At 49.2% G+C, this 12,428-nt stretch overlaps 1 protein-coding gene across 1 annotated transcript in view; it reads right to left on the bottom strand.

Moving 5' to 3' along the window:
* Positions 1-12,428, bottom strand: part of LOC144108010 (chorion peroxidase-like) — a 135,440-nt gene that overhangs the window by 52,422 nt on the left and 70,590 nt on the right. Inside the window, exon 4 of the mRNA XM_077641272.1 lies at positions 8,527-8,688. Within this exon, the coding sequence (XP_077497398.1) occupies positions 8,527-8,688 (162 nt within the window). The remainder of the gene's footprint in view (positions 1-8,526; positions 8,689-12,428) is intronic.

The following is a 12,428-nucleotide window of genomic DNA, read 5'->3' as shown; positions in this document are numbered from 1 at the left end:
TGAAGCCGGACATACCCTCAGAAGGCGCTCTGTCCGTTGGGTGTTTCTCCGAATAGCGCAAGCTTTTCGCGACGTCCGGCATGCTGCTGCGTGCGCTACATTTGCTCAATAACGTAGCCGTTCGAAATAGAAAACCTAGTAAGTTCTACTTGTAAAACAGTTCTCAAACACCATGATAAACGAACGAAAGCGAACCGGTCACTTTCGCGCACTACGCCGACGATACACACAGCTGTCCCCAGGGCCTCCGGCATCTGCGAGCGCCATCTAGGTTTGTAGTTGGTCATGACAGGTCTAGCGGCGCTGTCTGCTACTGTACGGGTTTCGTTTATTGGGCTGTTCAAGGGCCGTCTTTAATGTACACTTATATAGGGTGTCTAGTTCGAACGGCTCTATTATGGACCAAATGTAGCGCATGCGGACGCATGTCGGACATGAGAAGCTTGGGCGGTTCGGATTAACAAGGAGCGGAAAAAGTGCCTTTCTAGGTTTATGTCCGCCCTCACAATAACACACATTCATCGTGGCGATTTAAAAAGATAGCTGCGTTTGAAATGACGTAGCATACTTTGTCACTATTCTTCAGAATACTCGCCCACTGTCAGCGAACAGCAACCTCCATGGGTATTTTACGAAACGAGAATAATATTTCGGGAAATTTTTCTTACATTTGTTTCTGTTGGTCGTGTTTCCGCCCTGTTGTACCCCCCGCGGAGAGGTGACGGCCCCGAACACTTATCGCGATGTTTTAAAATTATATCGTCCTACGTGTATTCCCATGGGCCTTCACCCCAGCTTTTACCAGCACCCGGCTCTGACGTCCGCGAGCGCCCTCTTTGTTCGTAAGCACGGTGTTGGTCTGTACTTAAACGTGGGCGTGTCAGTGCGAAGGATGCAACCGATTGGACTATTAGCCTTGCCCCACGAAATGATGGACCACGACGCGAGTTACGACGTTTCTTTATGGGAAGCTGTAACTTCAGATGAAAGCGAAAAGCATTCAAGTTCTAGAAATTGCACTTGACAGGAAGGTAGGCAGGGCGAAACATTCCGGTCCTCTTCTTCAGTTTAGTTTTAGTTTTATGGGGTTTAACGTCCCAAAGCGACTCAGGCTATGAGAGACGCCGTAGTGAAGGGCTCCGGAAATTTCGACCACCTGGGGTTCTTTAACGTGCACTGACATCGCACAGTACACGGGCCTCTAGAATTTCGCCTCCATCGAAATTCGACCGCCACGGCCGGGATCGAACCCGCGTCTTTCGGGCCGGCAGCCGAGCGCCATAACCACTCAGCCACCGCGGCGGCCAGGTGCTCTTCTTCAAGCATAGCGTCGCGAAGTCCACGGTACAGTGCCGGCATTCACGTCATGTCATCAGGCGTGTCCTTCGGCCTTCTGGATGAGAACTTCCTCCTGGATACTGCTGTTGCGCCATTCTTATACCCAAGGCGCTCGTCCGACACGTTGTACGGACTGGCGCCATGAACTAAGCTGAAGGCGTCGCGGCGTTCATCAACACCTCCATTATTCACAAGTGGCGGGGTGCGGAAATGGCCCGTCTCGTCGTCACAGAAAAATGCTACGTGTTGCAACGCAATAGCTGGAGCGAACGGCGGGAAAGTGAAAAGCCGAGACACGCGGGCAGCTTGCCGCGGCATTGTCGCACCTCCTTGCGCAAGTATGAGGCTTGCGACGAAGGAAAAAAAGAACGCACGAATGATCGTACCACGTGTTCCGACATTTCAGTGTCCGAAGTATTGGTTGTATAGTTCGCTTTTACATTGAGAGCTTTCTCACTGCGTCTTCCGAATTTGATTTCGCCGTCACTTTTTCGCTCTGGTCGGCTTTGGTGGGAGGAGGCTTCTACTGGGTGGAGGTTGGTGAAGGGTGCAGATGGTTGGCGGAGGCCCGTAGGTGAGATTAATGTTTATCAGTGGGTGCTCCTCTGAGCCCCCACCGCAGGGTGGCCGTAAAGAGGGCGTATCTCCATGCAAGCAGTGGAATCCCCGCTTCAGCTGCCCTATCGTCCTGCAAAAGCAAAGTGCCACAGTTAAGTGACGTAGTCACATCCAAGCGTAACGGTAACATGCGGATAGTAATGCATTCGGCTGCCTGAGGCAAGCTGAGTTCTTTATATTTTATGCATCTTGCCAGTTGCTATTTGTGAAATATAGCTTGTGTATTATTAGCATTTAGAAAGTTACGCATTGCATGCAGTAATGCAGTTTTTCACTCCGTAGAACATCTCAACCAAGTCCAAAGAACGCAGTGCACCAAAGTGGAGCAATAGATAAACATTCGCGCTTATGCAGCTATTACTACTTCAATCAAACGAAATATCGTACCATACACAAAAAAGAATGCAGAAAACCGTAGCCTGCGGGCTAAAGAAGCGGTTCACTCATTCTGTTTTCAGTGCCCCAGTAGATGAACTACAGACTCAGAAGTCTGAAAGAAACTCTCACGTAATATGGCGAAGAACCCCAGCGCGGCATCCAGCACTCCCTGCTAACTTGTGCCAACTAGTGCACTGCTAACTTGTGCCAACTAGTGCATTGGTGAGAAGAGAAAATGACTTTAAACAAAGAAATTGTGAATAATAACGCACGCCTGATGTAGCCACATTTATCCATGGCGACAGCCTTCACGCACAGTCATGAGGAAACAATCGAGTACTTGGTAGAGCTGTGTGCGGTTGATTTTTTCATGTGCAGCTGACACCCCGACACTGCGTAGCAACCGTAAGAAACCGACTATAGGTGCCTGTGTTAGCTTCCAATCTGAGCATCAAGACTTACCATTCCACAATCGCCCTCGCGGTATCGTGCACAGCATTGTAGCTCCTTTTGTGGGATGCATGTCCACAGTTCGGAATGATGACATAAGCCAGGGCCTTCAAGGGTATCCACCGTTGGGCCGTCGTTGGGCCACGCTCTTGTTAGCCAGATTTCGCGTATCGTGGGTGCCGCAACGTCGATGATTCGGTAGTGACTGTCAACCACAAGCTGCACGTTCATAGAGCGGTAGAAGTCGCGGTTTATATATATGCTCTTCTTCGTGACATTCCAGAACCTTTACCCTGACATGGCTGCCACCGATTGCACCGAGCGACAGCGTATAGAAATTGCCCCGCACTCTTCGGAGTCGGATCGGCGACGGCCGGCTGGAAATAGAACGGCGTTGGTCATGTTTAGTTCCACGCCGATGTCGCGTGGGCTTGCACACGCCATGCTCGCACGGGCACATGTGAAGGGAGACACAGTTACGGTGTTAATCATACGCGAGTTCCTAACGCTGACCACCTTGTTCGTCGACGACTCGAAACCAAATCACGCGCGGCGCTCACGAAGAGTGATACCTTCACTACACTCGCGACCTGTTCGCTTGCAGACCCGTGCAAAGCGCGTGCATATTTATGACACACCGCGCAGCTCCTTGTAGCCAGAAGCTGTCGTTCCGGCCGCGCAGTTAGTTAAAATGCGCGCGAGAACGCGACCGGCCAAAGGAAGAAAGGGGTAATGAAACTAGCGAGGGAAAGTTAGAAGGTTGGAGATAAGCTTACCGGATCCAATTTCTGCGGTGGCGAAAGAGGGCGAGAGCAACTCGGTGTACCGTACGACTGGATGTCGACTCGTGGGCCCCGATCATATCTCGAGCCGTGATAAGATAGCAGCAGAAGGCTAAAAAAGAATCACAACGATCATGATCTGGAGATCGCCGCACGAAGTGTCGCTCCGTCGCCTCGGATGCTCTACCGTCGGTGCGAAGAATCTCGGCGAGAAAGGCTATGCCGTCCCGCGCAAAACCAGAGTCGCTGTGATGCTCTTTAGAGCTGAACGTGTCGCGAGGATTGGTTCTGCCGCGAAGCGCGTACGCAGAGCAACAGCTGCTCGGCGAGAAACTCGAGGCGTACCAAGCCCAGGGCAACCATGTTGAATCACGTGCCTCACGATTATGATAAGGCAGCCTTGGCTGCAATCTCGTTCAAATCTTAGTGTCTTGTTGCTGTTTATTTTCATTCCTAGAAGGAACTTGTCCGCTAGGGAAGATGTAAGCACCAATTAGATTCGGTTGAGCGTGAAGATTAGAATAAGACGGCTTAAGAGCTTTCTTTGTGCAAGCGGGTCGAGGGGTGAGGATGGGAGGAGGCTCCTGGAGGTTGGATGTGGCCGGATGGACGCTAGTAGTTGGAAAATGCATTTTTATCGTGCGTGCTCGGATATGCACCCACGTGAGTGTGCTTCTGCCCCCCCCCCCCCCCCCCCCCCACACACACACACACACAGAGAAATAGACCGAGAGGCAACAGCTTATGAGCCTGTTCCTCGCCTCGCCGCTTCTTTCTTTTCAATGGTACAGCCCTAATGCTAATTTAACGGTTAGGGCACTTAGCCGCTGGTCCCAAGGACGCGGGTTCGAACCCGGTTAGAACGCACACGCATGCACGCACCTGTGCGCACGAACACGTGGACGTACGAACGCACACACAAACAGCGAAATTTTTGACGACGCAGTAAGCAAAAATATTGATTTCTCTTTGCTATTCTCTCGCTAAATCTTTCTTGTGGGAGTTGCTTTCCAATCATCCCAAGCGCAGTTATCACTGTAGTCATCATAATATCACCTTAATCACCGTCACCACCAAGCGACGATGATCGCTGATTATGAGTAATTATGACTACGACGATGATGGTGAGGTCGTTGGTTGCTAATAACGATCGTGGATGAGATAAATATTTTGGTGACCTGTAGACTGAAGGGCATCGCAACGCGCAAATCGGCATTATCGTGCCGTCTTAATTCACTGCTTGCTTGCTGTTGCTGACAGTAAGAATGAGAAGGAAAGTGCACGGGCCTGCCCACTGGCTCAAGCTGAGCCATAATCGCTGCCACGTGATGAAAGTAGGAGAGTTGAAGGATAGGAGAGCAGAGATTGAAAGAAAAGACGCACGCTATTATCTCCCGGGCCGATCCCACTGCAAGGTAAAGCAAGCGTAGTTAGCGATTTGCACATTTACATAAGACAATGGCGATCTTAAGAGAAACATATTATTTGTGCCACACCCTGTTCACCTGAAGCGCTTTTCATTCATTTATTCCGAGAGCTCAAGGCAAGGACACTTTTTGAAAGTTTCCTCCTTGAAAACTGTGCAGACAACACACCTCGGTGGAGCGGCCCTTAAGTGACATTCTGCGTTGAAAAGAAGATACTGCTGAACGTTGCAACATGCTTCGAATTCCTTTCGTTTCATTCATGGGACGTGACAGAATCAGTGGCCATTGAGTATGGACTGAAAAAAACAAAAGCTCAGACTGTTCTCTAACTTCGGACGTGAAAAAAAAGCAACTGTGTAAGTTCCACCACCCTTTGCTGTACAATTAGGCACCTCCTGCGTATGGCATACAGGCGTGAGCAAAAGTGGAGAGACCGCGGTAATGGTTTCCGAAATGCTTATCACCGCCATCTGGCAGCGTGTTTTTTTTTTTTTTGGTCTGTAGCCGGGTTCGGCTACAGCGGAAGCGTTTCGATGGAAGCGTAACGAAAAAGTCACCCTTGGCTGTGTGATGTCACTGCGGGTTATTCATCCCCATGTGATAGAGATTATTCCGGTGCGATCTACTACGGCGACCTCTTTCTACGCCTTCTTTATGTCATTCCTCTCGGCGCAGTTCCGATGTCCGCCGAGAAGTGAGACAGGTACTGCGCCCTTCCATCTCCTCGGAACAAATTTTGAAATTACTCCGGAGCCATCCACTACGGCACCTCTTTCTTCCTTTCTACTTTCACTCCCTCCTTTATCCCTTCCCTTCCGGCGCGGTTCAGGTGTCCAACGATATGTAAGACAGATACTGCGCCATTTCCTTTCCCCAAAAAACCAATTAAAAAATGCCAGGGTGCCACACGCGAGGACAGGCTGCACATTGCTCCATGCATTGTAGAGGAGACGGAGACGATCTTAACAGCGGACGCGGGCCTCGCGAGATGAATGCCAAGAAGGCTTTGCAGCCGTGCGTTGGCGGCCGGTACGACGACTGGCGTCGCCTGCTGTAACTGGCGCAACGGTGTAGAAACGCGGGAGGTTCCCACGCCACGCCACCGGGACACGTGGAGGCTCGTGTCTCCGGATATTCTTCGCTCGAGGCGAGCACGCAAGGCCTCTCCCCGGTCGTCCGATCGTTTGGCGTGGCTGCAGCTTCAGCTAACGTTGACCTTTCAAGTCTTTGGCGTGTTCTCTGTTATCGTTTAAGATAATAATAATAATTGTTTTTTTGGGGAAAGGAAATAGCGCAGTATCTGTCTCATATATCGTTGGACACCTGAACCGCGCCGTAAGGGAAGGAATATGGGAGGGAGTGAAAGAAAGGAAGAAAGAAGTGCCGTAGTGGAGGGCTCCGGAATAATTTCGACCACATGGGGATCTTTTACGTGCACTGACATCGCACAGCACACGGGCGCCTTAGCGTTTCGCCTCCATAAAAACGCAGCCGCCGCGGTCGGGTTCGAACCCGGGTACTCCGGATCAGTAGCCGAGCGCCCTAACCACTGACCGATTAAGATAAAGTTTGCAGTCTTCCAAGCTTTTATTACGGTCGAGGTCAGAAGGCATTGCGTGTACAGGTTGGCTAGTTTTTCTAGCTCAATTTCGCCACCGTCCTGCAACAGATCTGCTGTTGCCTGACCATCACCAGCTGTTTTCTCCCTTTACATTTCTCCAAAGGCTTTCTTTACTTCCGTTTTCGTTACTGGCGGGATGTTCATTTTGCTTTGCGCTACTGCCTCTCTCATTAACGTCCTGATTATATTAGGTACTGTACAGATTTTTCTCAGAACTCTTCGGCTGCTTTAACGTATTTATCCATATTGTTAATGACATCGTCCTCCTTGTCTCTTAATGCATACATCTGGTTTTTACCTACGCCTAGTGTCCTCTTCACCGCTTTTAGGCTCCCTCCACTCTTTAGAACATGCTTGAAGCTCTCCGTGTTAAACATCTTTATGAGTCCGTTACATTGCGCATATTGATTAGATTTGATAGCCCTTCCAGTTATATCCCGTCTGCGGGGCTGGAGGCTTTCAGGTTTTGACGTTTCTTAATCAGATCTTTCGTCGCCTGGGATGGCTTGCCGGTAGCCTGTGGAGCCATCCTACCGCCTATTTCTACCGCATTCTTCGTAATGATAGCTGTGAGATTATCGTTGATTGCTTGAACATTAAGGACGTACTCCCAAGTTAAAGCCGAATATCTGTTCTGAAGTGATATCCTGACTTTTTTTTACTTTTCCTCTTCCCACTTTTCCTCTTCCCTCTTCCAGTTTGCACCTCTTATTAAGCTAAATTTGTATAACGGCCACCATCCCGTTAATAGTATAAAATTCCTGTATGTTGCCAGCTATATCCTGATTGATGAGGAATCCCACACATAGTTGTCGTCAGTCCGCTGATTCACTATAGCGTTGTACATACCGACACTTTAACACTGTATACGCGTCATCTCTCCTAACCTTACTAAGCACTACGACATCCCAATCAATACCTGCTAGTTCATCGAATCAGGCTAGCATGAGGTGCCATGCCTGGGGTGCGGCCTAATCTCTGTGACCAGAAGCGACAGCGTACTCCCTCACCACAAAGGTATTTGGCCACCCCTGTTTTGTAATAGACCACAACCTACTCTATGAATACAAAAATTAACCTTACAGATCTTTATGGAAGCGCTTATGGGGAGAAATGTATAAACCGTCTGCCCTTTATAGGGGTAGCTATATATAACCTTCCAACAGGCGCTCCCTGGGCGTCACCTATTGCTCACTGGAATGCTGTGTGTACCTGGTGAAAACCCAACGAAAGCGGTAGCATGAGCTCTCTGACCTGTTCGCAACAGTCCGAAGAGCATGTGTCATGACACCAACGTGTACCCGATAGAAAAGACCATGCCGTCTAGTGCAACACCTTACCATTACCGCAAGCCCCTTATTCTCCTAATCTGAACTTCCTAATCAATTCTTAATCTCACCCACTCATCCAACTCTCTGCCAGATTTGGAACAGGACAGGCATCTACTCTTGCTCAAGGCTGTGAGAGGGCTTATTGGCTACAGGTGGGATTCAGGGGCGGATTTATGAATGGGGGAGGGGTGAAGGGGATCGTAGCCCTCCTTCTTCCTCTTGCCTCGTCCGTTCCCCCCCCCCCCTCCCAGGCGAGAAATTTTACATAGGAAGACCACGGGGACCGCTATTTTTCCGACGGAAAAAGTCAGAGAAATACACAGTGCAAATGATACCGCCCCAAACGAGCACCCCCAAGAGGAAGCCATAAATCCGCCCCTGGTGGGATTAAGCTCGTGCTAATTACTCCGACAATGACTTGACCGTAGCGATGCATCAAGTGACAAAAACAAGCATTTGTGTCATTGGCGTAGATAGGTTGAGCTGTGTCTCTCTCCCGTGTTCCTTACTGTACAGACAACAGCTGCAGCAGCTGCAGCGCGCAACCGCACAGAGTGCAGGAAAGCATACGAGTAACGCACGCATGACTCCGCTGCAGTCGCTGCACGCCGAGGAGCGGACAAAGTTGATGCAGTCCACGGACAGCGGCCCGTAGAAACTGTCCTCGCCAGCCACGCCGATCGAGAAGCAGGAGGGAGACTTCTCGGCATCACTCCCGCAGCACAGCAGCAGAGACCCGTTGTCTGCGGCGTGCAAGATAAAAAAGAAAACAAAATGCAAATTGTGACGCTGGTGATTGTTTCCAGAGGCATAGCCATTCGAAACCTTTCAGCTCTACTGGTACAGTACGTTTGTGAACCGACTTGGGCTGAAACTGTTGCATGGATAGGTGTATAATGAACTCTCTCCGGGGTCGTCGCGGTATGTTGTAAAAGAAAGCACCTGATTTTATCAGCTCTAGTCGAAGAGAATGCTGTGCAGATATGCCTGAGCAATGAGCGCCATCTGGGGCCATGCATTGAGGTTTACCATATGTGATTACGTGATATAGACGGCCCAGGAATCGGTTGCACTGAGTTCATTATTCCCGGCGTCTTCATTACCGGGCTAAAACACTACCTTAATGAAATGGCAGCGCACAAGCAAACACAGCTTCTTTCTGTCTGTGTTTGCTTGTGCGCGGCCACTTCCTTAAGATGCAGAACCAACTAGCCCTGTCTACCGCTTTACTAAAACACCACGTTTCTGGCTTTCTGATGTTTTTCCCTCCCTTCATAGTAAAAGGCAGTGGGGCACGTGGTCACAGCCTCTGTCGTGTTTAGTTGTTTGACTTCTTTTTGCCCAAGTGCCTTCCCACAATTAATGCTTTCTCTAGCAGCGCACTCCGAAGACATATATAAAGTTTCGGCTAGAATTCTTATGCTAAGATTGGAAGTAGATGCTTTCATGAGAGCAAGAGTGCAGCCTAGTGTGTGTAGCTTTGTTACATATACGCACATGGCTTTTTTGCGATGCAGCCACTTCGTTACTCCCACAGTAGAAAAATGGTAAGTGAAAGCACCACTCCTACTGAAATAACCATAACCCTAAAGGCATGCTGTAAAGAGTTTGTTGATAACACTTTGCGATACACGCGGTATGCATCGATCGATAACTGACGATGCTTCATTCTGTGAGTATTGTTCGATTGCAATCAACGAGGACAATGAACATATAAAAATATGCAGCTGTTTTCAGGCACTCGTAAGTTGTAACTTGAGTTTGCAGTTCCCGGTATTTATTATTAGAAGGCAAAAGACTGTTGACGCTATTATGAATAACGGTCGTGCCAAAAGAAAACAAATAAAAGCCCAAAGATCGAAACCGCCGCGTTTGGGGATTTGTTACTGCTGCGTGCACTTTAGTGTTTGAGGCCAGCGCATCGTGGCGAGTCGTTATTGGTGGTTGAGTCAAACGCTGCGAGTCCTATATCACCTCACGAAAAGGACACACTTTCGATTCCAAATGAACCATGCACCCAATTCTTTATTAGCGGATGACAGTCAGCGCGTACAATACAGAGGAAGAGAAAACTTTTAGTAAAAGCGCGAGTTAAAAACAATTAAAAACAAATGTAAGACCCTTGCATGACATGGAAAAGAAAAAAGAAGTGCAGTAACGAAACTTATTGAGAAATGCAGCATGATTTGAAGCAGGCACGAAGAAAGGCAGTCGAGTTCGAGCTCTGACCTACAACTGCACTCGATCCCACTATCATGCGGCAAACAATATGCAGGGCAAGCTGGAAGATGCTTCAATGAACGCCTTCAGGAGCATCACAATAATTCACTACATGAAACGGTGATAGGACACCTTGGGATACACTGCATGGATTGCGACAGCAAACATGCAGACTATACTTCGCAGAAACGAAAGGGATAAGCAGACACAACAATCAGCTAACTCGCGAAGTTCTTGGAGCTTGCAGAAATCGCAAGGGTAAGGGAAGTGTGTATGAGAAGCCCATCTTTGGCAATGGCAGAAAATGAACTGAGGTTTTTAGCAACAACTAAATGACGCCGCTGTTGTCACCATCAACAGGTATATAGTTTAAATTGCCTCTGGTTATTGCTGATACGTTTGCTTTTGTTGCTTGAGCCCTTCATATATCTCCGCGGGCCATAAACTTCACTTTTAAGTCAGCGCTCGTCCTCGTCTGTTTTCCTCCGTCCCTGTATCACATTGAGCTGTATTGCTCAATCGATTACCAACTTGCCCAAGCTTCAGTTCTAAACGCAAATTATGATTATTATTATTTTTAAAGTGGCGGTGGTCAGCGAAGGTCGCTTTGGGCTTTTACCAAAGGGGTCGAGAACTCGCGTAGGAGTCCCGCCCTAGAATTACGCGGGACCTTATATAGCAACACTTTTTTGTATGTTTGCGACTGCCGTCGGTAATTGGCAGACCTGCGGTCATCTGGTCGACTCGTGCCAAGTCTCGCCATACTTTCACTTGAAGTACGCGCATAGACGGGACTTCTTGCAACACGGGGCGGAGGTGACAAAAACATCCACTGCGTGAATGGCTAACCGTTCCACGTGCACGCTGTGAACAAAAAAAGAACAGAAATCGCTCGGCGCCGCAAACAGCGCAGAAAGCCGCCCGGTTTCCTCATTTCCTCCAGATGCACACAATTGCCGCGGCGACCACACCAGGCCGCGATCGCGCCTCTTTTGTATACGCCACGCTGGCGGCTGTTTCGTTGCTCGCCGTCCGCTATGCTGGCCCGTTGCCAGTTTGTTGCTGTTGCGCTGCGGGGAGCCACGGTGCCCACGAACGGGGGTCTCTTAATGCAAGCCTGGTCGAGTGTAGGCCTGAGGCAGTCGGCGGAGAAAGCAGATGCGGCACCGTCGATGGCCGAGCTGGTGTGGCTCAAGAGCTTTTTCAGGCAGACAAGTTGCACAACCTGCAATCAAGGTTGAGGCATAAGACGCAGTCAATATGGGGAGGTTTTTAGATGGTGGCGCCCCTACCCAGCGATTCAATAAACCCTCGGCGGCACCTGTAAGCTTGCTTTTCAATGAACTTAACAGTCCTGAGCAGTTTATTTGACTGCCGCGAGTGTCGTGATAACCGGGAGACCTCCGATTCGCAGTACAACAAGCTCGTCTTGTTTTCACACATAGAACGCATGGTGATTTTCGCATCTGGTATGATGAAACAGCTCCCCGGCAATGACCTTGTGATGCTGAAGTCGAGTCGCCGGGCCCATCTTCCTTCTACATACTTCCGTGGCCCTGGAACCACATCTACGATCCACTGATCATAGATCATAGGAAGATAGATAGCTATAGATAATTTGATATAGCAGTTTTCCGAGCCGGAAATGCCTCAAAGGAAATAGTAAGTTTCTTCGCTCGCCGGTTCGACGGTGATAAAGGCACAACGGCTATAGCATGTGGCCTCCTGCTGCTTACCACGAGATGGGGGGGGGGGGGGGGCACATATCGGAGGGGGGTGGTAATAAAACGCCTTGCTATGGATTGCGCGAAGTCCGGAGCTATCGACTGTGGTCTCCCGCATTGCTCGTGAAAACAAAATGGTCATGATTGCTGCATGGAGGTGAGTGCCTGCAATTTGCTACCGCGCGGAAATGGCATTGAAGATAGCGATGGCATGAACGCCCTTACGTGGAACATAGAGTTCGAAGCACGGGAAGCTCAGAGTAAAATATTATATGAAGAATGCCTGAGGAAATTGGACGATAACAGGTGGGCAGCCAAGGTATTTAAATACTTATACAGGAAGAGCGTTGGGTCACAGTGACGGAAAAGAACTAGGAAACTAACCAGTAATCATGCAGGACACACGGCCGGCGAAATAAAGAACTTTAAACGACTGGTAAATAGCGCGGAAGGTAAAAGATGCATTAGTTCAATGGAAAAGAAGCATAGTGTAGAACTACATCTATACTGGAAAAGGCATATCAAGAAGGAATTGTTCT

The sequence above is a fragment of the Amblyomma americanum genome, chromosome 10, assembly GCF_052857255.1.
Source record: "Amblyomma americanum isolate KBUSLIRL-KWMA chromosome 10, ASM5285725v1, whole genome shotgun sequence".
In the NCBI taxonomy this organism is placed as follows: domain Eukaryota; kingdom Metazoa; phylum Arthropoda; class Arachnida; order Ixodida; family Ixodidae; genus Amblyomma; species Amblyomma americanum.
This window is presented reverse-complemented; position numbering and strand designations above follow the sequence as displayed.